Here is a 24,088-nt window from a genome sequence, read left to right on the forward strand (position 1 = left end):
GCAGCGTCGTTTCTCGCCGTTTGAGTCTTACAGTAAGGGATGTAGCACAGAGGAGTGATTTACTCTGTTGTAAAACAAATAACTTTATTGTCTACGTACATGCTGTTATAATCACGGCATCGCAGCCCGACATCCTAAGCACGCCGATCTGAGCACGATATCAGTGTCATCAGATGTCGCGCTCTCAGCTCACACAGTGTACTTACATACATCTCTGAGTGGCACAGAGGGACAATGCGCTAACAACAATGGAACCTTAGCTTTGTCTCAATGGTGGCAACATATAGCCAACCATCGGCACAACGTCGGGCATCGGAATGCCATATCAACACATACATGGGCCATTCACCATAGGACCCTGAATATACCTTTACACGTGTTCCCTTGCGCTTTGATCCCCGACTCTCAGTCGATTGACGTGCACATTCATGATAACGAAGGGAGAACGACGGTGCCATGTTTAAATGCATTCTCACAGGGATGTGAGGTGTTCTACTTTAGTAGTGGCTGGGATCGATCCTGCCAGTGGGGCGTCAAACAAGGCTCAAAAAATATGAACAAATTGATATTGAAATAAGACTGTGTAATAAGTATGGAGTACAGGTTGACGCATCGATCGACATGCGCATTTATGATAGCAAAGGGGGTTAGTTTTGACTGAAGGCTCGTTTTTGGGGACACATTTTGAATGGTTCTCACGGGATATATGAGTAGTCAAACGAGTCAATATTCAGTGATCTTTTCTGATGCGTATGTCTTTTGTACATCGGTGAGGAATGGTGCGGGCCGGCCAGAATAAGACTGCCATTGTTCGGATCAATTTCGATGTCAATCACCCGCTAGCCCAACCTTAGGACCAGTGCCTTAAATACTTGAACCGTTCTCCTGAGGCGGACGCGGCGCCAGTACCAGGTAGCGAACTAGCCCCCGAACTCCCAGGAAAATTCCCAGGCCTGTAGCTCATTGTGTTGTCTTGGCCTTATAATTGACGATACAGATTCTAACGCGATGTCGAGCAGGTTGGTGGTGATCCACGGTCGGGAGTGGAGCCAGCTGCTGGCTTACAATATCATTGGATACACGCATGAAGAAATGTCGATCTGTTGGAGTATTACTCCACCCATTTAAAAATTGGCCTGTGTGAAAGTCTGTTTGGCGAGACAATCATTTTAAAGCGTGCGTCTGTGCATATGTCGCACTACATGCATGAGGGGAGCGGTGAAAGCCAAGTGTGCGTTTGTGGCAGTGTTGTGGGCACGATGGGGAATTCTCGAGATGTGTGTTCAGTCTACGGAGGATCACCCTGCCCCAACATTACATAAGTTTGAATCACATGCCAAGTAACACGTGATTGTATTCTGAGCTCTTCGATCCGCTTCAAATCCCCACTGACGACGCGCCCACCGACCCTCCTTCATCCCTCCGTGTCGCTGCATTCATACATGGACTCTGATGTATTAAACGTCGTTGTTGCACTTGTGGTAATATTTGGCATCTTTCGGTGGTGGTCAAAACCAGGTACGTCGGACTTACTCCTGGATCCGGTTCTGGTGTCAAACGTTGGACATGCTTCCATTCTTCAAGATGCACAGACTTCGAATGGTGCCACTTCCAGCCGCACTGTCTCGCTTGGTTTCCGGCCACATAATGTCACTCCGACCATGGTAGGATAACGTGTTTTGCCTGAGGCATTGTTTGTTCAATCCAACCCATCGACAGATTTCCACAGTGCAATCCGCCTTTCCTCAAGAACCTCGGTAAGGAAAGATATAGGATAGGGCCTCAGTACAATTACCTAACACAAACTTGCTTGGACAGTGAAAATATATATTATGACTTGCTACGCACCGGAAATGTTCAAGTGACCTGCAACAAGTTACTGGAGAAAGGTTTCTTGCCAACACCACCGCCTACCTTCTTTACCCTCTATCCACAATCTACTAATGTCCCTGTTGCGCCTTTACGTGCTCAACCTGAACCTCCAGCGTCAGCCACACCATCAAACCTCATTACTCGTTTGGGACTGGATGACAGGCTTTCGGAGCCTGTCGGCACCCTTCCAAAGATTGATGGGAAGACAACTTGGCTAAGCACTGCTGAAGAGCGGGAAGCAAGCCTGAAAGAGAGGAAGGCTCAAATGGTTCTGGCCGCCAGACGGTGTGTTTTCGCTCCGCCTAATTCGTGTGAGGTTGTGACTTACGCATTTGAATTTATTTCCTCGGTAGGAGGTTGTTGGAAAAGCAGAAAGGGGCTCAAGCAGGTGAAGCTGCATCTTGAATATTGGAATCGCGTTGCCAGTCCTTGTTTCCCTACCTTACAACGATTTTCTTCACTGTTCGCATGGCTCTTGGCGCATCCAGTCAAGCGGAATTGGGCAGTCAATGTACTCACCACTAATAATGCGCCACCGTGCAGTTCGATCCCATCAGATTCGTTTTCGCCCGGTCGATGGCTTCATCTTCATTCTATGAACGGCGTTCAATTGTTGGTCTTGAGCTTTCCATTTGACTTGGCGATCGCGGGGTTCAATAGACTCTGGTCAATGTGTTCTTGGTTGCCGCGGCTTCAAAGCTTGCGCTGAACAGATGCTATCATCGGAAGCATCTTTCGTATCGCTACCTGGTCTTGCTCTTAGCTGCTGAACTAGTATGTGTGCTGGTTATCCGGGCCACCCCAGGTCCTCTCCTTATGCCTGGTGTTCCCTCGGAATGGGGCCCTTTCAAACATGGTCACTGCGCAGAGGTGCAGATGACTTGCCACCTGGGTATTGTCATTCAATCCTGAATATCATTTGAACATGGAAGTGGGTAAAACATTTTGAGCACCGATCCCCGACTTCCACTCCTTTTGTCCAAAGCATCGATGCAAACCCTAGCACGTATCCGCTGAACAGTTGTCTGGAGTGGCTTTTAGTACTGGGATACCACTGCCACGGCACCTCCATAGAATCATTACTTTAACTAGTATTATTGTTCCAACATCAAGTCGAGGACACTCGACCACACTCAGATCGCAAAATCGACCGGATTGAACTGCTGCAACTTGGGCACAATGATTGCTTCAGAGTAGCGAGTGCCAACGCCTTGTTACTTATACTGGTACATTTAGGAGCACAACTAGAACTCGCGATGCCTCACCCTCAAAAACATACTGACCACCACACTCAACCCTGTGGCACTCAGCATACTTCCCACGAAAAGAATAACGCCTGTGAATCCGTATCCAGAGTATTTCGAAGGATCAATCGGTTTCGATGAGTGATGAATGACACCTGACACAATCGGCCCTGCCGTTAAAATAAATTAGTTATGACCCGTGGCGTCGCGGACCAACTTACCAAGGACTATTGCGGCACCTTTCCAGAGCCCCAAGCTTGCTAATACCATACTAGCCGATTGTCCGTTTCCTACATGATATCAATCAAAAAGATTGGGATGAATGTCCAGGGAATGAAGGGGCGTACGGCGACCAGCAATATCCGCGCTAGCTGACGCGAATGAACTAGTGAACACCCCGCTCTACGTCAACTGTTAGTGTAGGCAGGGAGCACAGCGATGTGCAACGCACAACGGCACCAAAAATCACTGAAAAAAGGTACACTAGCCCAGAAGTGTGCGCAAAACCCCATATGATGTAGACCGCAGCGGCAGAGGAAACAGCAGATGCGAGCATTAGCACATTGTATCCCAGACTCTCACAAAGCGTCCCTCCGCAAACTTGACCTGCAGACATGGTTCCAGTTAGGTCCCTCATTCAGATTGGTATGACTTAGTGAACTGACCTAGTAACGTGGCGAGATTGAAAGTGGCGAGTGCTAAGGTACCATCTGTGCTCGACAGGCCTAGAGCAGCGGCATAAGAGGGTATATAGAATGGAACCGGATAGTATCCTATTGCTTGTAGTGCTGTGGCTAGAGACTGTTCAAATATCCGTAACGCTGATCTCAGGGGAGCTGTATCGTGACTTACCACTGCGACATACAAAGGAGTGCGAAAGATTCGGTAGTTAATGGTGGGCAAACGGTGAGAAGACCGTGCCGAACTCGCTACAGGCGCGGGAGGGACACGGGGTCTGATCCCTAGATTCCCCAGGGAGCAAATCACGAAAGAAATGACTGATAAAGCACGCATCGACCCTGAAAACCCTACTGAACTCAGGAGAGCATCTGTGATGAAGGGGAGCATAGCCCCGCCTAGCCACGGGGACGTGTGAGGGATCAGATCGGAAGAGTAGTTGAATACTAACCAACGCATGCCCCACCAAATATGATCGATGAAGCGAAGGCCCTCCTCTCAACAAACCATTCTGAAAGCTGGGCATGTGTGACATTTCTGGATACGTCAGGTGCAAAGAGCCCTTACGTAAATAACTATCGGTGTATACAGCAGGCCGCTGCTGACCCCAAACATCATACCCTGAAGAACGATCAGCTGCCACACCTTCCAAAGGCAAACAATATAATACAGTCAGTCGGGAATGGCATGAGAGCCGGACAAGGGAAAAGCAGCTTACGGACGTGGCAAAACTGCAGAGAAAGAGCGATAGAAAAAGAGTGCATGTCCCAGCCCACATCGAGGGGTGCAGTACTTTGGGACGTCGCTGGAAAAAATGGACGAAGAATGGTACAGTGAAATACCTTGCAACGATTGGCAAAATTTGATTTCAGTCATATCTGAGGCAGGGGGGCTACGCACTCCAAGGCTAGAGCAATTGTCCCAATGGAATTGATTGTCGCTTCGGACGCGGCGTTGAAGGGAGGATGGTTGAGGTAATATGTCTGAAAGACACCAAAGCTTCAAACGGAAGAATGTCATTCATGTGTTGGCAGATGCCTGAAAAATAGCTTCGCTCACGATCCAGGGAGACCGAAAACGAACATATCCATGAGAAAACTACACCAGATGAATATCCTTGGAGGGTATTACAACAAGCAAGCATTGTGTAGAAGCGATCATACCAAGCCCCTTTTCCCCGGTCAATTGGAGCCAGTTCTACGACATGGGGTCTGGACTCTTCCACCGAAACTCCGACGTTCACTAAAGGCAGCACTGAACTTTCTGCAGGGAGAGGAACGGTATGTGGCCTTTGGATGTGTGCGCTTGATGGAGCAATGATGGGCTCGAGCTCAACCTCGAACAGACGATTCCTCGACGAACTCATTCGGGTGGGGGCAAGTGGGAAGTGGATCCGCTTGCGAACCTACAAAACATTTGATCCATATCTGCCACGTACGGGGGACCGGGAAAACCGCCGATTGTCATCGGCACAAACAACCGGCAACGAACCCAACCAAACCCCGATGGAAAGGACCGCGTCTGGTCGCGCCGGGCTCATCACAGCTTCTTCAAAGAACGTATCGAAGGTAATTACACTTGTTCGATCCCACGCAACTCATTTCGACGCGTTCATGGTTTGAAAGACCATCTCGACAACTATCACCGCTGGTCGAGCACGGAGGGCTCCATCAGATGGCGCTGCTTCTCGTTCGAGCCCAACACTGGCTAGAAATCCAACCTCAAAAAGACATGACCGCTGTATGCTCCTTTCACTTATCCCCGTAAACGATACAACTTACGGATTCCCATCAGCATCAGAAGCTCAAGAGTCATCTTTCATTGAGGAAGCATCATTCGTGCAGAACCCTCTGAACTCAAGACTTGGTCCTAGACCAACTGGAGGCAGGACAAAAGGGACTTCACGTAAGGATGCGCTGGGGGATATGCCTCTGGAGATTCAGGAAGCATTGATTCTTGAAGATCTTCTGTTCGTTCTGATGGTGCACACTTATGCCGTCAAATGAGATTCCAACCATTTAAGTTTTCTTTTGTTTCAGGGAATCCCTGGGACGTACATTACCCATGTCTCCGATTATCTTGTTGAATCTGAAAGCATAAAGGGGGGTAAATTCGTTATTGCGAACGATTTAGGTGAGCATCGTAGGGACTCGAGCTCCCGAATAACATTCAACCATCCATTGGTGCCAATATTTAGATGCTTCTTTGCGAGACCTCGTGGAGAGGATCCTGCCTTTGGCCACATACTATATGTCGATCGCCTCCTTCATGGAGCTTCGCAGTCACACTGATTATGGACTTGTGAATCATGCATTATGTGCGGCCATTCGCGACATGTTGAAGGTGAATATCATACCAGTCGTATTCGCCGTTTCTCTCGTTCATGGAATGGTTGAATTTAGGACTATTTGACATTAGTCTCCCAACTAGAGCATGCATTCGTCTCATCTTCAACCTTCAGTCTTCAGAAGATGTGGTTCTATGTTCACCCAACATTACATTCACTATCGATTATCTATGCGCTCATCACCGAGCTTGGACGCATTGAAGAATCAGAGAAAGGAGGCTCGGATGAAGATGAAGATGATGAAGAGGAAGATCCAGAGCAAGCGGCGCTTAATAGAGAGATGGGTCTCAGCAACCTGAAAGATGTCATCAAAGCCATGATGGCGGACGAAAGCGGAGGCATCGTTAAGGGCGGCGAAGTGGTGACGATTGTCTGGGAGCGGATGAGGAACAACAGTGGGTCAGCCGCCTTCTCTTGTCACGGTCGATCTATGCTGATGCCCAGAAAGCGACCCTACGGCTTTTCAGGTCTACCGAACTCTATTGCATCGCTGTTCATTGCCATACACCCAAATGATACGCACCTGGAGCACGACCGGGTTCCTTCGGGATCCTTATGACGAGCTCATGGTCAAAGAGTCCAAATCCATTAATAGGGGCATGCTCGAGATGGATTATATAGACGAATATTGGGAGAAGCGATATACAGTGCGTGGAGCAGCTCTGTGATTGCTGCTTTCATTCATTAAGTTGCATCTCCAGCTTCGAGATGGCACGACTGCATCAGGTGAAAAAAGAGCCCAAGCCGGTGTACCAAAACCGCGGGCGGCTACTAATAGGCTTCCCGGAGGTGCCTGCATGCCGCCCCTCCTTGAACCATGGAAGCACAAAATCCTCCAGTCCGGAAAATACTTGAATGTTATCAGAGAATATGGGGTTGATATCCATTCTGCGAACGGGTGTAATGAGGATGACTGGGTGTTAGATGAAGAGAAGTGAGTTTAAACGAGCTATCTGGCAACTCCAACTCACTTTTCCGCCGTTTCAGATTCTACAAAGGCATCGAGGATGCGTATACGTACGCTAATCGAACGCTGCTGAAGCTCGTGATTGAAGATCAAGAACTGCTTCCTCGCCTCCGGTTCGTACATGGCTTCTTCCTCATTTGGGTGTGTCTCAAGGATTTGGCAGTGCGATGAAAAACTATTTCTTTCTCTCACAATCATCGTTCTTAGTGCATTTTCTGGAGCTAGCTGCCCTCGAACTTCGCAAGCCGTCAAAGAGTGCACCGATTGTCAAATTGCAGTCATTACTTGACTTGTCCTTAAACATGAACTTTAGTGGCGAAGAAGTGGCATATAAGTATAAGGATGATGTTCGCATCACACTTGCCACCAGTGGATTATATGATTGGCTGCACCGAGTGATTAACTCGTCTGGAGTTGGCGGCCTTTCGAGTTCAGAAGATGGCGAAGGAGGCGAACTTGTGGCTGGAGCGAACGGCTCTGCGACGGAGGATGTAGAGAGAAAGAAGGAGAGAGATAAGGACAAGGACAAGAAATGTACGTCTCGGATCCACCTTTGACTGGTGTCAGCACTGAACCCGTCCCCAGTGACTATCGTCGATACGATTGCTCTTGACTTCACCGTCCCATTCCCTCTTTCCCTTGTTATCTCTCGTAAAACCATCCTTCGTTATCAGCTTCTTTTCCGTTTCCTCCTCCACCTCAAACACGTCGAGCAAAGCCTCATGACAATGTGGATTGACCATAAATCAGATGCATGGAAGAATCCCGCTGAGGCATGGCATCCCGATTTCGCAAGATGGAAGCGGCGAGTGATGCTTCTTCGCGCTCGGATGATTGCGACTATACAGCAGCTTGTGAGCTATGTTGGTGGTGAAGTTTTAGATAGGAACTGGGCAACACTGGAGGGGAAGCTGAATACGGTTGCCACCGTTGATCAACTCCTCCGAGATCACGTTGATTATCTTGATACGTGCTTGAAAGAATGCATGTTAACGAACGCTCGGTGTCTTAAGGTGAGCTAGTGCAATTAGGTGTATTTTGCCTCTGATTATATTTATATCTCCCAAGACCATATCTCACCTGCTCCAAACATGCTACACGTTCTCCCAGTATAGTCCAATGTTCAACAAACAAACTCAACAAGTATACGATACGTGTCTTGCCGAACAGAAGAATGGCAATGAGTTTGACATCGAAGAAGACAGAGCGACAATGGAGAAGCGGTGGGCGTTCTTTGCGAAATTTGAACAAAACTTTAACCACGTTTTCAAGGTAGGTTCATCCAGCTATAAAGCGGTTCGATTGACCAGCTGAAAAATTCTGATAGGTTCACCTTGATACTGTACAATTCCTTGCGAGTAGTGAGAACACTGCACTGCTTGCACTGGTGGTACGTCTCAACAACATAAGAAGTTCTTGAAGGACAGCTCCCTACGAATCTGTTCACATCGTTTGTATGCTCACGTTTAAGTAGTTCTGGGATGTAGTTGGCCGGGTCTATATAGCGCTTATATCTTTTACTGCATCACGATATTCCCTGCTGCACGAAGTCGCGCCCCCATTATCAAACAGTCCATGGTCCATAAACTCTGTAAGTACATGAAAGCCAACTGACTAGCGTTTTCAACCAAGGCAGAATGAGATACACAGCAAAGCCCAAAGAATTGCCTGGAATGAGACGGCAAGGTAACTTCAGCAAATCAGAACAGGCAGACGAAATTGCTCGGGAATACGGTTCGACCAGGGACCCTCCTCACATCATCGAGCAGTACACCAGACCACCATCCATCTTCCGGAGTAGCTGTCACAGCAATAATGTCACCAGTTTGGAAGTCAAACTCTTCTTCAATAGTTGCATTGTAGTCATAGAGTGCTTTGACTGAAGACAGCCAAATCAGTTAGTGATCGAGACAATTAATGAGAGATCATACCATAGAACAGGACGGCGGTTCCGTCTTCCAGGTACTCTGTAATGGGCGCCTGAGTTGGCGGGTTCATTGGTGGTGGTGGGACCATCTGTTGCTCGGTGACTGGGAGATTGCCAGGTGCTGGGTACCCATAACCCTGATTCTGCGGCGGGTACTGCTGAGGAGGCTGCGGCGGGGGCTGCGGTGGGGCCTGATTGGACGGCACGTACCCTCCCGGCGGTGCATAATATTGAGGTTGGTTTTGTTGAGCCTCGATGGGTGGATAATTTCCAGGAGGCTGTGATCGATAAGTGACTGGATTGTTGTATGTTGGTTGAGGCGGAGACTGAACACTTTGATTGGGATAACTTTGCTGAGTTTGAGGCTGATTGGGAGGAATGTTGACACGAGCTTGCTCAGTGCCGTATGCGGGACCTGTCTGCGTGGGTTGCTGAACGAGCGGCGGCTGAGGCGAATAAGTATTCTGTCGTTGCACATTCGGCGGTGGAGGCCCGGCAGGTGCTTGATTGGCCGGAACCGGATTTCTGAATGAGGCCTGACGTGCGGGAGAAGTGCCCCTGGCTCCATTGTTGGCTAGGTCATTGCGCAGGCGAGGGTCACCAGCCACTGGTCCGGGGGTAAAGCTTTGAAGGGGCTGTTGAGGCTGCCATCCCATCTGCCCGGTTGGACCAGCTGGACCAGGTTGTTGCGGACCAGGCGAGAACCGATTTGCGCCGGACAACCCCTCGGCAAAAGCATCACGCACACGGCCACCAGAATCAAGCGTGATTCCTACCGTCGTCGGACTTGTCACCCGCTGATTCTGTCTTGGATCGGCACTTGGTGGGCGCACTTGCTCGGGATAATTAAATGGAGGGGCGGCCGTGTTGGCGTTCGGCAGGGATTGCGACGACATGGTTGGAAGTCCGCCAAGAGGCATTGGAGCAGGATTTGGGGTGATAGAGGCGGGACTGGTGACGCGTGCAGGAAGCCCGGGACTTGGACTACGTCCATGCGCCCCCACGCCAGCGAAAGGTGGCATACTGGGGGAACTTGGACGCGAGTTACCTCCATTAGGAACAGAAGATCCAGTAGGCTGCAAAGCAGGGCCTTGTCGTGACATCCGACGTTCACCTGGAAGTGATTGCTGGTAACCTTTCACGACATTTGCTGGCTCTACCGGTCCACGTTGTTGCATGAAGACAGCTTGAGGCGACGACGGTGGTTGCGGAGCAACAGGGGAAGAAGGACGGGATGCTGGATGCGGTCCAACAATGGAGTCTGCTGCAGCTTGGAGATTGCTTGGAGGCGGAACGACGCGTGGGGCATTGGGTGCCTCCTCATCAGCCGGTATTGGCGCAGGCTTTCGAGATGGGCTACGGGACACGTCCCGAGGAATTGTGCTGATTGGCCCATTTGCAGGGGCCACTGCCGCTGTCGCTCCACGCCGCAAGCTGCGGCCCCCAGCATTTCCGTTTTTCAAATCTTCCAATGCCTTCGCGATAGGGTCATCAACATCACCTAGTGATGAACCCGTGGGATTCACGACGACGCTTGTGGGTCCCCTATTAGATGGCTGAGGATCCGCCTCTGGGTTCACATCATACACATTAGGCCCAATTGCGATTTGTGTCTGAGTTATCGTCGGAGCGCCCTGGCCTTGGCGAGGTGCATTAAACCCCTTTTGAGTACTGAGAGGGGCCACGGCTGGAGACGAATGTCCATTAGCTGGACCTGCTGGCATGGCATTTGATAGGGTCGCGGGCTTGGGCGGGGACGCTGCGATCTGAGGCTGGGAAGGGACATTTGCTGTAGAACTAGGTGCCAAACCAGTGATGTTGCTTTGCACCGGCGGCGCAACAGACGGTCCGGTATATGGTCCGCCTCTCACTGCTCCTCCAGCGCCGATGCCTGCCTGCCCATAATCCTGGGGTGACTCCACGATCGGAAGCGGGGACTCGGTCATTGGCCTGGAACTTGTGGGTCGCGTGGATGACCGGTTGAAATTAGACCTTCTCACTCTCCGGGGGGGTGTGGATGCGTTACCATCCGCATATGAGTGGAATTTCGGTAACTCCGATATCTCATCACCAGTAGCGGCATTCGAGACGAAGTACTCAATATCTCTCTCGGGCTCCACTTGTTCCAAAGCTATACGGAGTTTTTCACATGACTATCAATTCCGGGTAAGCTTTGAAGTTGTCCATATGAAGAGCCGTACGAACCTCGTCATCCGAAACACAAACCGTTGATACGCAATTGGCGTAAGACCAGAGATTGTCTTTCAAAAATTCGATCCTTTCTTCGTCCAAATCCTGACATTGCTGTACAAGTAAAGAGAGGTCTTAGCCGTACCCAGTAAACACCAAACGCCAGACACTCACATCACAGAAACCCTTCCAATCTTGTTCCCACTTCCGACACGTTTCGCGAAACACTTCCACAGAGTTTGCGTAATCACGCTCATTTTGAGTTACTGTCTGTTTAGTCCTCTCGAGCTTGATCTGGGTCTTTTCCAGTTCCTTCCCTTGCTGCAGGGTGGCTCGTGCAGTAAACAAGTTGATGTTGACGCAGTCCGACTTATACTTGTCGTGAGCCTAGGATTTCCATGATGTCAATGCGCAATTAATGAAATAATCCATAGGGAAACACGCCTTCCCGACGAAGCTTTCTTGAGCCTGCAACGTCTTGAAGGCCTTCTCGATCGCTGCCTGCGACGTTCGCTTGTGATGTACCATCTTTGCGATGACCTTATTAGCTTCATCCTCCAGCTCGCGTCGCATAGATTGAGCAAGTGCCGCATGCGTACTGGCCTGCTTTTCGGTCTCAGCCTTCAGAGTGTCAAGAGAGTTACGCAATTCGCTATCGCTGTATCAGCAGGGTTGTTCTCCATAAGGATTGGATCACTCACCCAAACTCATCTCTCCCTAGATTGAGTTTTGATAGTTTGGCGAGACGCTTGGCGTAATCATCCTCGATGGCAGCCCTGTGGAGGAGCGGTCATGTTGGTACAACGTAATAAGGGGACAAATCAGGATGGCCTTGCTTGCCTCTCACGCCAAAAAGCTCTAACTTCCTCTAGGGTGCGTTCGGCCATCTTCATCCTAAAAAGTAGAACATCCACCCCCTTCTCAGGCTCTCTTCCCCAGAACGCATTGCAAAAGTCGGGTGCAGGCGACTGAACATTCACGGGTATGGGTTCGCGCTGGACCCGTGCCAAGGAGGTAGCCGATGATTGTCTTCTAGCAGTGTTCATGGTGATAAGCACATGGACGATGTTGAGAGAACGCAGAGAATGGAGATATGTAGGTGTTCACAAGGTGCTGTGCGGCGCTGTTCGGCATCCCCCTTCAATTCAGCCAAGATCAATTCGTGCACCGCTCAACAATATTCTAGAACGTGCGAATCTAGGAAAACCATCAGACCCCAATCATGTCAACAGCGCACAGGTAGGCGATCATGATGTCTCGGAGAGTCTATCTGCAACCCAATCCTCGATTACAGGCCGACATGGGATCCAGCCCAAGCCAGAGACATAAAAAGTGGTTCACGCCAATATTCGACCAGGGACATGGCGTCTCAGACGAAACTCAAATTTCGGTTCGCAGCGCCACGTCTTCCCTCTGGTGCCAGCACAGGCTGATCACAGGATAACTCGTACCAGTCAACCTGGTCAAACATCTACCGATGAAGTGAGAAGACGCGACCTTCGCGCAGAATTACTCGCCGCAGAAGCAGAAGCTCGGGAGAAAAAAAGAAAGGCCGAAGGGAAACCTGCTTTGGGATCTGAGCCCCAGCTGAAGGCTGTCACATCCGGTAACGAAGACAATGAAGCAAATAAGCGACGCAAATTGCTCCAGGATGTCATTGCGTTGGACCGAGACGACGACGACGACGTGAAGGTCAGTGAAACTTCAGGGTTGACGAATAAAGGGAAGGAAAAGGTTGTAAATGCAGACGTAGATGGCGAGTGCGTGTCTATCCTTTCGTTATATCTATCATCTTTCTAAATTCATTCATCTAGTGATCAAGGGGCCGCCGTCGAGGATGAGGATGACGAGGATGATGAGGACGATGAGGACGATGATGAGGATGACAGTGCAGAATTATTAAGGGAACTCGAGAAGATCAAAAGGGAGCGGGCAGAAGAGAAGGCTCGACAAGTTCCGTCCTTTCACCATCATGTCCCATGCTACACGATTGACTCGTCTGGACGTAGGAGCAAGAACAGGCTAGGTTATCAGAAGCGGACCGGGAAGCTCAAATAGCGACTGCGAACCCACTGCTGAACTTGGCCACTGCTCTTGGTCACAAACAGCAAGGTACACCCTCAGTTGGAGGGAGCTTTGCTGTCAAGAGACGGTGGGATGACGGTGAATACTTTGCATACTTGTTGCCCACGAGACGCTGATCATCCGTCTCCCAGATTTGGTTTTCAAAAACCAGGCCGTGAAGGAGGAGCCACGCCCAACTCACTTTGTCAATGATTTACTTCGAACCGAGTTTCATAAGTCCGTATCCAATTCAACCTCATTGCCTCTGACTTACTCTCATCTCAAACCATCAGGAAATTTATGGCTAAGTTTATCAAATAATATCGCCGACTGTATCAACTCCACACAGTATACCTAATACCTATTACCTGATAGATCATCTCGAAAGAGTCGCTCGTAGGGCGTGTGCATTGTGTATGCTCCGTCTCCAACAATCTAATTGTGGTTGGAGATGGGGTTCAAGGGTACCTCCATCTTCATCACTGCATTTATGGGTACACCCGCCTTGAGTACCAAGACACATGCATATGATTTCATGAGCGCCAAGAGTTGTGTACGAGCCCGGGATTCTGCTTGAAAGTACATGTACATGGCTATGTCAGTAATCAGACAATGAGCTTAGCTTGAAGAATGATGGGCTCTGCTGGTGAGGCGGTTCCGGATAGGGATCGAATATCACGAGAACGAGCACAACGCCGTGAGAATCATGACCTTTCCCACGTTTTTGGCACAGAATCCTGACCAGTGTCTGAACAACTGACTGGCAACAGCACCATGCGGCGAACTAGCTCAATACCTAGCGCGTTGTTTCGTATTTCAGGGCGCCCGTACGCTGTCGCGGCAGTGGATAATTTCCCTCAAGCTCACGTTGAGCTGGGACGTATATTCGCTCCACGAAAAGCTCAACTGCATGCCGAATACTCGCGTTTGATCACAGAAAACTCCGTTATCCTCTTTCTAAAACACTCTAATTTCTCCCAGTCAGCGATGAACAAAATAAGACAGGATATTACCGCATTGACCGTGGACAGAAAGTCGCCTTCATCGGGGCTAAATTTTACCGTCATACGACCTGGAATTTTTGGCGCATCGTTAAGAACGCGGTACCCATCACATTTATTGGAACGATTCAAGGAGCAGATGGGAGGCCCATTTGCAGTCATCACTTCACCCGAACTCAACCCTCCGCAACTTGCCAAAGCTATCCGTCTCATTGACCGAGCCATTCCTCCATTACGCGACGAAGACGCTGCGAAACCGAAAAAACCAATATCTCCGGATGATATCGAAGATGCGCCGCCAAAAGTCAAGGTGCCTCCCCGTATCAAATTGGTTGCTGCATTCGTAGAAGGGCGTTTCATGCTGACAGATGAACTGGGCACAGTCAGCCAACTTCCAACGTTGCAGACCTTGCATGCACAGATTGTTGGGCTACTTAGTGCTCCGGGCTCCCAGCTAGCGGCAGTATTAAATGCCTCGGGTGGCGGTTCCCTCCTGCGAACATTACAGGGATATCAAAAGGGTTTAGAGAAATTGGAGAAGAGTGATTCCAATAACGATGGCCCAGAATCGAAGTAGAGTGAGTATCGCCTTCCAGCTCCATGAGTTCGTATTCACATTTGGGTTAGGGAAGTGATTGAACCATTGCATGTTGTGAACTAATGATAATAATAAATATGTAATAAATATTATCTAGATGCCAGCCCTTCCAGCATATCATTCAGAATCCGTACTACTCTTCCAACACCTTCCTCCACAGCCTTCTGATGAGATGCTTCAACTAGCGATATGTATCGCCCCACAAATCTATCAGGGTGGTATGCTAGCAAAGCCTCTCGTATCCTTTGTTTATGCGTTCTACCGGGAGAATGATCGTCAGAGAGAAGGAACTCAGATACGGCTTCTCTTGTTATAGTTTCGGGGCCTTCAGGTAGTTCGAATACCGGCCAAGGTATGAGGGAGAATGTAAGGAAAGGAGGGTCAGCCCCGAATTGATCGGACGTAGATGATGCAGCTGCGGCTCGGGCCTGCAATTCGGACCAAAAGGACTGGTAAGTGATCCCCGCTTCCCTTCGGGCTAGGGCTTTCTCCTCAGCTCGTTTTGCAGCTCGTCGTGTTTCTTTACGCCTCTCTGCCTCTCCGTATGCCTTACGTGCTGCACGTTCCCTCTCCTTCTTTCTCTTCTTTTCCTCTTGTTTCCGTGCTTCGGCTTCGACTTCTTCACGGTGTGTGCGACGCCACATGCCCCTCCTAATCCACTCTGCATACTCTTCATCAGACATAGCGTTTATGTCTGCGGCAGAATCATTCGCCGTAGCCGATGAGGCCACGGGAGAACCCCAACGATGAGGAGTATGAGCATGAGAGTTAAAGGATGCCTCAAGTGCTTCCAGACGTTCATCGTCTGCCATTGCATTGAAAAGTTTCGAACGGAAATAAGCTTCTTCCGCTTCAGCTCGAAGATCATCCACAGTCTTCCGTGGCTCATAGGACTCGGAAGCCAAGTCTTCTTCCTCCATGCTGTAATAGCTAGCAGACTGAGCAGCAGAACGAGCATGCCGGCTGGGGCCCGGGAATGTAGGATGCGTTGATGAAGCAGAGCGGTCTCGATGAGGACGACGGGAACGATGGTGTTGCCGCGACGACGGAGATTCATTGCGGTACAGCCTTGGACTTTCCCTACGAGCCGCACGCTGGGCTTGACGCCTAGCCCGATCTTCAGCCTCTTGAGGCGTTTGTTTAAGATTCAGTTTGGACGACATGTCATCAACACGGGGGACCCAGCCCAAAGGGGGATCACTTTTCAGTGATGAATAACAGGGACCGATAGTGTGACGTGAAGTGGTAGGGGTGATTGAGAAATCAACGTTCCTGTTGCGTCGGCCAATCCCGCACACTTTCACGAGGTTCTCTTTTCTTTTCTTTCTTCAATTTAGACAACTCCTTCGGGGCGCGATAGTCTTGGCATAGACTTGGTCCCGACTTGTGCAAGTATATGGGTTGCTCGGGATAAGGAATCGTTTTTGACGTGCAAGTATCCTGTCCATGAACTCTTCCAGCTTTGAATCCGTCGATCTGGCGGTGGACCCGGATAGAGAAGGCACGAAAGGGGTGTGTTATAGGGCTGATATACAATGTCTTCACAGAAGCAATTTAATAATAACAGGTCAAGGCTTCATGAACCTAAGAATTCCTCCACCACAGCAAGAAACCCCTGCGGATTATCCACCATGGGTAAATGCCCGCTACCCTCGATCGAGGCAAATCCTGAAAAACTGTGTTCTGGATCAAGCTCCTCACGCAATGTCTTCAGCACGTCGGGAATCCTTCCGTCGAGTTCTCCAGCTAGCAAAAGCACTTTGAAATCTCCGTCCTTCCCCGCCTCTTGAAATGCAGGAATTAAGCCATTCGTTTTGAGATCATACTCTTGTAGTGCTCCAGCGCCTCGTGCAAAGCCTTCCAGGGGCGTGGCAATGATCTGATTCCTTATAACGTCGTAATTTTCTCCGCCATGCCTAAACGGACTTCCCTCGTTTGGAAACCACCTCGCTGTGCTGTCTTCCGCCAACTTCTCCATCCCCTCCGAACGGGCGAGTGCGATCCTATCGGCCCATGCTCTCTTGTTGCCCTGGGGAGATACTGGTTGTGTATCGCAAGTAACCAGTCGGCGAACACGGTGTGTGTACTGCAGCGCAAAAGAGAGCGAAGTTGCACCTCCCTGCGAGACACCTATAACCCCATGAACGGAATTAAGCTTGAGATAATCCAAGATACGCGCAACATCCTTTGCGAGCTCTGGAATTGTAGTGCGGGGCGATTCGGGCGGCACGGATGACTTCCCGTGGCCACGTTGGTCATAGAACACGAGTGTGTACTTTTGGGACAGGGTAGGAACAACGGCAGACCACATAGTAAGGGTAGTTAGAAGCGAATTAATGAATAATAGGACGGGCGCCTTGGGGCTGGCCTTGTTCCAGTATACACGAACGTGGAGGGTGATGTCGGGATTAACGTATACGGGATATTCTTGGTAAGGATCATCCTTGGATTGAGGAGCAGGAACTATTTGAGAGGCGCGGTCGTCGACATCCAATGCCACAAGAAATCTTGACACAAGATTATATCCGCCAACAACAGTAACGGCCTCGACTAGTTGGCGTTCAACCGTCAGGTCCCGAGAATCGGCGCTGCTGAACGTATTTGAAAGCCCGCGTTTCAGTCTATCAAATACTCCGTCTGGTATTTTGATGGATCTAGTACTGGCGTCCGCAAATTGTAAAGCTGCCCGCTGCAGCGGACTCAAGGGATCATTTGGCAGGACATCCGTCGAGAGAGCCGTTGATGTGTCCCCAATAAGAACAAGCTGCTCAGTAGTCAGGCCCGCGGCTCTTCCTTCATGTTCGTGGTGAATCCATTCGAACGCTGCGCCATTTAGAGCCCCGGTTCGTAAGATCTGAGTTTGAAAGTCACTAATCCGCTAACTCCAGCTCATGCTGTCGCACCAGAAGTTCCCTAATGTCGGCCGGGAGCGATGTACCAGTTCTCAAAGTCCCAATTATCTTGTTCCACCCATCTGCAATTGCAGGAGCGTTGAGCAGCATTCCATCAAGTGGGGTGAGTCCTCTAGCACCACGCCGCTCCCTCATACGATCAGCCACTTCATCTTCACCCGGAAGAGGGACCCTGTAGGGGATCCTAGGCATTCTGGAGGCCCTCGGGTCAAAAGGATGCGCGGAGAATTTACCGACCAAGCGTGGACGAAATCATATATTATCATGGGACAGACCTTGATCCCGGTCTCGTGATCTGTTGGACAGAATCACGTGGCGATTCCGTCGGGGAATCGGCTCCGGTCCCGGATGAGGATCCGATTCTTCGAGGATTGCTGCTAAATTCAAACTGGATATTACAACTCCGCCACCATCGTCCGACCCTCGAACGACTTCATCCTCGTCTAGCCAGTTCCACAAATTAACATACAATAGCACTTCTAGACTCTGCTGCAATGAACCAGCCAGCTATCCTTTTCGTCATGATGGAGACAGGGGCGAAAGTTACCGAGCAGGAATTCCACGGTGCCGTCATTGTCATTTGGGAATGTGTTTGTTTCACCGACGTACTTTCCTCGTAGAGTGGTACAGCGAAGAGCACGTACCACTCAGAGTCAACAAGTTCCCTTCGTTTCGTACCGCCGCTCGGTACAGAGCGATCGATGGAGCTACTCCGAAATGGATGGCGATGTACACGATAGAGGATATTAGCATATTTTCTGATCCGGAATATACTATACTCCGAGAGCAACGAAGCCCTCGTGAGGCAGACATCGTCGCCAGACTCGCTGCACTCGATCGACGGGTAAATGCAGCTTTCCGCGCTCGTGACAGTAATTGACGTCCATCCTATCCTGAACCTACCCTTCCCTTAGATTTACTCCCTTATCTCTGACACTAATCCTATGCCTGATGCCCTTCGGCCTTCTTCCATCGCTTCCAACATCGTCGTCACGAACTCCTTTACCCCAGCCCCTGGAACGGAAGAGAAATTCCATAAATGGTATGAGGAAGAGTATATCCATGCTCTCAAGCAAATTCCGGGGTGGGCCAGAACAAGACGCTACAAACTCGAAGATCGCAGCCTCACTGGGCTCGAATCATCAGAGCTGGCCAAGGACATTCCTCAATTCTTGGAGGTCTCAGGTACGCCCAGTTGGTACATATCGTCACTTGTGTTCAATAAGTCAATCTATGAATATTGACCGAATCAATGCATGATCAGAGTTCGACGCCCTCTCGGTCCTTCGTAATGCCAAGTTCCCCTCTGAGACGTTCGGCTCAGATATCGTTGGAAATTCGGTACAAAGCGAGAGGCGTGTCTTCAAATTATTAAAGGGGTACGAGCCAATTGCTGCATTCAGGAGCATCAAGACGCCGGGTAGTTTCACTCCCGGTTGGAATCCGAGTGGTTTCACATTTACAGCATGATATCTACCGTACTCTCGCCCTATGGCTACGCTCGTTCCGCCAGCATCTGGTGGCGGCTATGTATAACTCAGTCCGACCGTTTTCTTGTAGATCCAGCGTAATATGAAACAATGTATATACACTGATAAACAGACTGTCAAAGCAAGCCACTGATACTTCAGCAGTCGTGCGCAGAACCTTGGATGTAACAAATTAAAATGTGCAGTCTGCCATGCTGCCACTGCTCGAAGTCTGCCACCTCCAACCGTGAAGTTCGGTTTCTATCCACCGTTACCCAACTGATCTCCTCGTTCCCGCAAGCGAAACTGAGTCTGTCTTCTCTCGTTAAACCATAAGGATTGCGCAAAGCATGGACGATTCCAGTACATGCTCAAGAGTCCTCTGTCAATGGTCACGGTATCGTTGGTCTTATGTGCGGTGCTCTAGTTTTAAAGCTCGGAGGGATCCACCATCGAGAGGAACTCTTAGGCGCACAATATGCATACCACGCGAACTCAAGAGGGTCCATGCTTTTGTGGGATAGCATATCCTTTACGGTGGCACCTGAGGTCGTGCATGAGAGCTTCATGAACAGCTGACTTTCCAAAAGGATGGGCAACTGTGAAACGGTATTCGGCGCGATCAGCCGCCACCACACTGAACAACGTCGAAAACTCACATAAGACGCACAACTTGCGACAATGACGAGGTGCTCATAATTTCCTGGATGATGCAAGGAGGAAAGACTCGAGCTACATAGCAGGGGGTACATGTGTTCAACGGCCAAGGTGCTCTTTCCTGACGATCGAGTGGTCTAAATTAAAATGGTCAAGAAGAGACCAATCCCGGCACCAACGACGATGGCCGGCCACTGACCTGGGCGGGATCTTCCCAACGGCTAAAGGCCTACTGCCCAACCTACGCTGTCAACATTTGGAGTAGTGAACGTTGTACGTTCAAATTGCGCTTTAACGAAAATCTTTGCGGGGTGGGGGGGTCGTCGTCGGAAGATGGAACGGTCCTCTTGGGGTGATTCCCGGGGTGAGTACGGCCTGGTCGGTGAATTCGACTCCGTGTTTCATGATTACTAACGACTAGTGGGTCACTCTCCCGCCTTCACACACTGCATCCAGTGGATCGGCGATTTGCCCATCGCCAGCCACTTGTTTCGGAAGGATGGATATTTCAGCCGTCGTCTGGGCAAACAGTTGAAGTGGTCCTTGCGTTCCCAGGGAATGAACAATAGGATGAGCCATTTTTCGTATTCTCATTCATCGTAAGGGTAGAGGGCACCGCCATCCAGAGGAAATCGCTGATACCGATTGCGATTGCAATTGCCTGGGTTACTTTACGGGCAGAAGCTGCGTTGTGCGACGCGGTCGAGGATACGGAGCAGATATTAATATAGCGGAGGTAATCACTGTAGAAGGTCCCCAAGGAAAGATACTTTGTATTTTGGATAGCAAAGGGCCTTGTGCTTAGTTTTATGGATCAAAGTTTGTAGGACTGGGGTGTTAATCCTTCGGCTTCCCACTGCGACCCCGTTTCGCGGGGATACTTGGCCGCCAAGCCAGTCGGCCAACTCCCTCAACAAAGATAATCGGGGATGTGACCCAACCCCATGTGTGCTGGTTCAATTTGGTAAGGCCGTACGTTAATATAACCATATGTTACGTACAATCGGGTCTCCGATAACTTTTGACAGCACTTTTGTTGCAACCTGCAGGCAGTATAACCATTCGTGCGTCGTCTAGGTTTGTAACGAGGCACCAATTTGAGCGGTTGGGGGAAGTGTTGCTACACTTCAGGTAGGTATGTGCCTCCTACATTATCATACATATGAGACACCTGGGTTCATGTTTTCTGGAACGACGGCCGTTAACAGTGCCCTTGCGAGCGGGCGGCAACATTTGGAAGCAGCATTATTGCATGATAATAGTATGGTGTTTGGGCATGGCGACACTCCATGATACGATGGAGCAATCGAATCACGAGATCAATGGGAGCCATGCATTTCCGATTCAAAACAGGACCTTCTAGTTCCAACCCAACCCGCACAAACCGATCCATGCCTTGTATTTGTGGCAACCACAGTGCAAGAAGGATATCTCCTTTATATAATTTGAGGCTGAGCAATCATGATCCCCGAAGCCGTACACAACCTGATCGGAGTCAAGAAGGGGGCGTGTCTTGAGGGCTCGGTTGCGCCGATGTGGGGATGGGATCGAGGTCTCAATTCCCTATGTTGCAAACTGCGCTAATATCGCGTCCGCAGCACCGTACCTCAGCTCTTGATGCAATCTCCTAGTAGGGAGAAGGATCTAGCCATCAAGGTGTCTGAAATTGGACAAAGAGTAACATCACAGATGAATTCTAGTGCTGAGAAGGTTCCTGCTATTGTATGAGGTCATTGGAGAGATTATTACCAAGATCGATGGGGATCATCAATGAAACCGCGAGGCCAGAAACGGACCACAGCCTCCGCTCCACCGCGATAACGAAGCAGTTTCGCCGCCAGTCTCCAGTCTGCTGACGAGACAGAGAAGCAATGACCGGTTGCTCTAATAAATATCATCGGAGGAGAGTGCAGCATCGCCCTACAATTCTTGATGGGCGTAGGGGGCCACAGTGAAAGGAGCACGGCACAGCCTACGGATATTGTCAAGTCCCTGATCGGCGGCAAGCTTTGAAATGATGGACCAATCGCAAAGAAGGGAATCCTGCAAACAAATGCGAGGCTGGAGTCGATGGGCCACAAGTTGCCATCATGTCCACGTTCATGGAGATCAAATTGATGATGCCGAAAACCTTTTCAAATCAAGCGAGTTTTGTACCCTGCCGCTGATCAAGAACAGGCTTCGCAACGCATGGCGACTAAAAGGGATGTAGCAGCACAGCATCGCTGGCTGTTGAAGAAGGCATTTCAGTATTCCATAGATCGATGACAGCCATCCGAATGAACTTTTGATTCTATGATGAATGATCTCCAAACAAAGTCTGCTTGGCAAGCCAGCGACGGGAAGCGAGGAAACTGACTGTAGCACGGCTGTGGCGGGGGCAACGGCTCTATGGAGTTGCATCCAGAAAGGGTCCAAATTGACTTTTTGAGCGTCGTATTGCAATACGACGTTGGGAAGGTTTTTTGATGAGAACAAGGGCTGAAAATGGTACCATCAATCAGCGTGGGTTTACATTCCAGGCGATTGTGGGACCGGCCGGACAGCTACATGTAATACCATGAACGGGACAAATTGCCAATTCAAGAACCATCGTTACGTTGCCATTTCACCGTCTGCTGATGGAGCACTCTGATCACTGATATGAATCAGTGGCAAGTACAATAGTCTATCCCATAAGAAGTGGAAGAACACGGCTAAGCGCTCTTTGATGGTGCAAATTTGTCACGGCATTCACCGACACACACATATAGACTCCTGCCATCGGCCACAATCTTGGTTAGCGACTATGGCCACCCAGGAGTCCCCAGAGGCACCCAGCGTCATCATAGACACGCAACCCCTTCTTCCAGACTTGCGTCTTATCTCTAGAGGCAAAGTCCGCGACCTTTATGAGACATCGAACCCAGATGCTATCCTCTTCGTTGCCTCCGATCGAATCAGCGCTCACGATATTGTCATGAGAAACGTATGCACTATTTCTTTGGCCCTCTGTTTGTCTCATTGATGTGGTTTTTGTATAATTATGGCTCGATGCACACCTCGATCCCTCGACTTCTTCCACATATACACAGGGCATACCTGGAAAAGGGAAGATTCTGACGAGAATCTCGCTTTTTTGGTTAAATTTCTTCGACGAATATGTATCCACCCACCTTATTACAGCCGATGTCGATGAGATGCCGGAGGAGGTGCGCAAGTACAAGGATATCCTCCAAGAACGATCCATGCTTGTGAGGAAGGCTGAAGTTTTACCGATCGAGGCAATTGTAAGAGGCTATCTCACTGGTATGTCCATGTTCCTATAAGAAGATCTGACGGCTAGATTGTATATCTTGGTGAAGGTTCAGCAGCCGTGGAATACCAAAAGTCAAGAACTGTGCACGGTATCGAACTACCCCAAGGCCTCCGAGAGTCAGAGAAGCTTCCCCAGACCTTGTTCACACCTTCTACCAAGGGCGCTCCCGGAATGCACGATGAGAATATACACCCAAATAAAGGTTCGTACCCAATCCTTCCGATGTCCCTGTGCCCGCATCAAAGCGGCCTCTCATCACCTGCCCTCATGTTATTTCTTCGTGTGCCCCTTGCCTCTTTGCAACCAAAACACACATATCCAGCTGCCGACCTGTTAGGTAGTCCGGTGGCAGGGCGTGTTGCCCGCTTGTCTGTCGAGTTGTACACCCGTGCTGCCCAGCGTCTGAAGCAGCGCGACGTCATTCTGGCGGATACCAAATTCGAGTTCGGTTTTGTGCGATCCATTCCGTCGTCCCCTTCATCCCCTTCTTCACCCATCTCTTCTGATTCCTTCGACGACGACCCGTTCAGAGATAAAGAACTCGTCCTTGTCGACGAGGCTGTCACTCCTGATTCGTCTAGGTACTGGCCTCTGGAAAGTTTCAAGGTTGGACAACAGCAGCCCAGCTTCGACAAGCAGTTCCTGCGAGACTGGCTGATTAGCCAGGGCTACAAGAAAGGATTGGAAGGAGGCCCTGATGGACAGGGGTGGACCATGAGTCCCGAAGTTGTTGAAGAGACTGCACAGAGATACAGAGAGGCGGAGAGGCGAGTCCTGAGTCGATAGAAGAAAGAACAAGAGCGTTTTTTTTTGTGATTTCACCACGCTATGAATTTGTTTCAGTGGAAACGGGGATTTGCTAAC

General features: G+C 49.9%; 11 protein-coding genes across 11 annotated transcripts; 6 read left to right on the forward strand and 5 right to left on the reverse strand.

Moving 5' to 3' along the window:
- Positions 1 to 1,442: 1,442 nt before the first annotated feature.
- On the forward strand, positions 1,443 to 2,277 carry EI90DRAFT_3115173 (uncharacterized protein; the record flags this gene model as incomplete). Its single annotated transcript, XM_039062751.1, has 5 exons — positions 1,443 to 1,518; positions 1,585 to 1,664; positions 1,720 to 1,757; positions 1,819 to 2,157; positions 2,226 to 2,277. The coding sequence occupies 5 exons, from the start codon at positions 1,443 to 1,445 to the stop codon at positions 2,275 to 2,277; spliced, it is 585 nt and encodes a 194-aa protein (XP_038923037.1).
- A 576-nt stretch (positions 2,278 to 2,853) lies between these two features.
- On the reverse strand, positions 2,854 to 4,483 carry EI90DRAFT_3149717 (major facilitator superfamily domain-containing protein; the record flags this gene model as incomplete). The annotated part of the gene is made up of 10 exons (XM_039065610.1): positions 2,854 to 3,082; positions 3,152 to 3,286; positions 3,338 to 3,406; positions 3,464 to 3,518; positions 3,568 to 3,722; positions 3,782 to 3,917; positions 3,969 to 4,192; positions 4,246 to 4,305; positions 4,362 to 4,415; positions 4,465 to 4,483. 10 exons carry the CDS (start codon positions 4,481 to 4,483, stop codon positions 3,006 to 3,008), a joined length of 984 nt encoding a protein of 327 aa, XP_038923038.1. The 3' UTR covers positions 2,854 to 3,005.
- A 37-nt stretch (positions 4,484 to 4,520) lies between these two features.
- Positions 4,521 to 4,910, reverse strand: EI90DRAFT_3029543 (uncharacterized protein). Its single transcript, XM_039058137.1, has 2 exons — positions 4,854 to 4,910; positions 4,521 to 4,793 (listed from the first exon to the last, which is right to left on the reverse strand). Exons 1-2 carry the CDS (start codon positions 4,883 to 4,885, stop codon positions 4,667 to 4,669), a joined length of 159 nt encoding a protein of 52 aa, XP_038923039.1. The 5' UTR covers positions 4,886 to 4,910; the 3' UTR covers positions 4,521 to 4,666.
- A 626-nt stretch (positions 4,911 to 5,536) lies between these two features.
- EI90DRAFT_3189879 (Spc98 family-domain-containing protein) lies at positions 5,537 to 8,528 on the forward strand (the record flags this gene model as incomplete). The annotated part of the gene is made up of 11 exons (XM_039066385.1): positions 5,537 to 5,776; positions 5,834 to 5,927; positions 5,992 to 6,137; positions 6,197 to 6,540; positions 6,590 to 6,788; positions 6,843 to 7,075; positions 7,129 to 7,221; positions 7,272 to 7,642; positions 7,694 to 8,121; positions 8,177 to 8,380; positions 8,436 to 8,528. 11 exons carry the CDS (start codon positions 5,537 to 5,539, stop codon positions 8,526 to 8,528), a joined length of 2,445 nt encoding a protein of 814 aa, XP_038923040.1.
- A 69-nt stretch (positions 8,529 to 8,597) lies between these two features.
- On the reverse strand, positions 8,598 to 12,369 carry EI90DRAFT_3278625 (uncharacterized protein). Its single transcript, XM_039066622.1, has 7 exons — positions 12,066 to 12,369; positions 11,927 to 12,001; positions 11,670 to 11,877; positions 11,400 to 11,612; positions 11,241 to 11,339; positions 9,040 to 11,188; positions 8,598 to 8,987 (listed from the first exon to the last, which is right to left on the reverse strand). The coding sequence occupies exons 1-7, from the start codon at positions 12,269 to 12,271 to the stop codon at positions 8,809 to 8,811; spliced, it is 3,129 nt and encodes a 1,042-aa protein (XP_038923041.1). The 5' UTR covers positions 12,272 to 12,369; the 3' UTR covers positions 8,598 to 8,808.
- A 78-nt stretch (positions 12,370 to 12,447) lies between these two features.
- On the forward strand, positions 12,448 to 13,911 carry EI90DRAFT_3149720 (Pre-mRNA-splicing factor Cwf15/Cwc15; the record flags this gene model as incomplete). Its single annotated transcript, XM_039065611.1, has 7 exons — positions 12,448 to 12,464; positions 12,520 to 12,615; positions 12,680 to 12,985; positions 13,040 to 13,178; positions 13,235 to 13,388; positions 13,442 to 13,526; positions 13,583 to 13,911. 7 exons carry the CDS (start codon positions 12,448 to 12,450, stop codon positions 13,608 to 13,610), a joined length of 825 nt encoding a protein of 274 aa, XP_038923042.1. The 3' UTR covers positions 13,611 to 13,911.
- An 83-nt stretch (positions 13,912 to 13,994) lies between these two features.
- EI90DRAFT_3029550 (uncharacterized protein) lies at positions 13,995 to 15,058 on the forward strand. The gene is made up of 2 exons (XM_039058138.1): positions 13,995 to 14,868; positions 14,918 to 15,058. Exon 1 carries the CDS (start codon positions 14,064 to 14,066, stop codon positions 14,865 to 14,867), a length of 804 nt encoding a protein of 267 aa, XP_038923043.1. The 5' UTR covers positions 13,995 to 14,063; the 3' UTR covers position 14,868; positions 14,918 to 15,058.
- EI90DRAFT_2987771 (uncharacterized protein) lies at positions 14,919 to 16,288 on the reverse strand. Its single transcript, XM_039056022.1, has one exon. It carries the CDS (start codon positions 16,049 to 16,051, stop codon positions 14,978 to 14,980), a length of 1,074 nt encoding a protein of 357 aa, XP_038923044.1. The 5' UTR covers positions 16,052 to 16,288; the 3' UTR covers positions 14,919 to 14,977.
- Positions 16,289 to 16,388: 100 nt separating this feature from the next.
- On the reverse strand, positions 16,389 to 18,058 carry EI90DRAFT_3029552 (Alpha/Beta hydrolase protein; the record flags this gene model as incomplete). The annotated part of the gene is made up of 1 exon (XM_039058139.1): positions 16,389 to 18,058. A coding segment is annotated over one exon (1,302 nt), but the record flags the coding sequence as incomplete, so codon positions are not given.
- Positions 18,059 to 18,226: 168 nt separating this feature from the next.
- On the forward strand, positions 18,227 to 19,432 carry EI90DRAFT_3029553 (uncharacterized protein). The gene is made up of 4 exons (XM_039058140.1): positions 18,227 to 18,364; positions 18,421 to 18,644; positions 18,715 to 18,985; positions 19,065 to 19,432. Exons 1-4 carry the CDS (start codon positions 18,295 to 18,297, stop codon positions 19,268 to 19,270), a joined length of 771 nt encoding a protein of 256 aa, XP_038923046.1. The 5' UTR covers positions 18,227 to 18,294; the 3' UTR covers positions 19,271 to 19,432.
- A 3,282-nt stretch (positions 19,433 to 22,714) lies between these two features.
- Positions 22,715 to 24,010, forward strand: EI90DRAFT_3115182 (uncharacterized protein; the record flags this gene model as incomplete). Its single annotated transcript, XM_039062752.1, has 3 exons — positions 22,715 to 22,894; positions 23,001 to 23,214; positions 23,271 to 24,010. 3 exons carry the CDS (start codon positions 22,715 to 22,717, stop codon positions 24,008 to 24,010), a joined length of 1,134 nt encoding a protein of 377 aa, XP_038923047.1.
- Positions 24,011 to 24,088: the final 78 nt, after the last annotated feature.

The sequence above is a fragment of the Cantharellus anzutake genome (assembly GCF_015039405.1).
Source record: "Cantharellus anzutake strain C23 chromosome Unknown EI90scaffold_2, whole genome shotgun sequence".
Lineage (NCBI taxonomy): Eukaryota > Fungi > Basidiomycota > Agaricomycetes > Cantharellales > Hydnaceae > Cantharellus > Cantharellus anzutake.

Excerpts from the sequence above, each read along its gene's own strand:
- EI90DRAFT_3029543 (XM_039058137.1), bottom strand. The coding sequence starts at position 4,885 with ATGGATATGTTCGTTTTCGGTCTCCCTGGATC. Across the intron at positions 4,794-4,853 it reads GTTTTCGGTCTCCCTGGATC|CTTTGGTGTCTTTCAGACAT; the intron begins GTGAGCGAAGCT and ends TTCCGTTTGAAG.
- EI90DRAFT_3278625 (XM_039066622.1), bottom strand. The coding sequence starts at position 12,271 with ATGAACACTGCTAGAAGACAATCATCGGCTACCTCCTTGGCACGGGTC. Across the intron at positions 11,340-11,399 it reads ATTGGAAGGGTTTCTGTGAT|CAATGTCAGGATTTGGACGA; the intron begins GTGAGTGTCTGG and ends TTACTTGTACAG. Across the intron at positions 11,189-11,240 it reads TTTGTGTTTCGGATGACGAG|TCATGTGAAAAACTCCGTAT; the intron begins GTTCGTACGGCT and ends CGGAATTGATAG.
- EI90DRAFT_3029550 (XM_039058138.1), top strand. The coding sequence starts at position 14,064 with ATGCGGCGAACTAGCTCAATACCTAGCGCGTTGTTTCGTATTTCAGGG.
- EI90DRAFT_2987771 (XM_039056022.1), bottom strand. The coding sequence starts at position 16,051 with ATGTCGTCCAAACTGAATCTTAAACAAACGCCTCAAGAGGCTGAAGAT.
- EI90DRAFT_3029553 (XM_039058140.1), top strand. The coding sequence starts at position 18,295 with ATGAACCAGCCAGCTATCCTTTTCGTCATGATGGAGACAGGGGCGAAA. Across the intron at positions 18,365-18,420 it reads TACCGAGCAGGAATTCCACG|AGTGGTACAGCGAAGAGCAC; the intron begins GTGCCGTCATTG and ends CTTTCCTCGTAG. Across the intron at positions 18,645-18,714 it reads TCGCTGCACTCGATCGACGG|ATTTACTCCCTTATCTCTGA; the intron begins GTAAATGCAGCT and ends CCCTTCCCTTAG.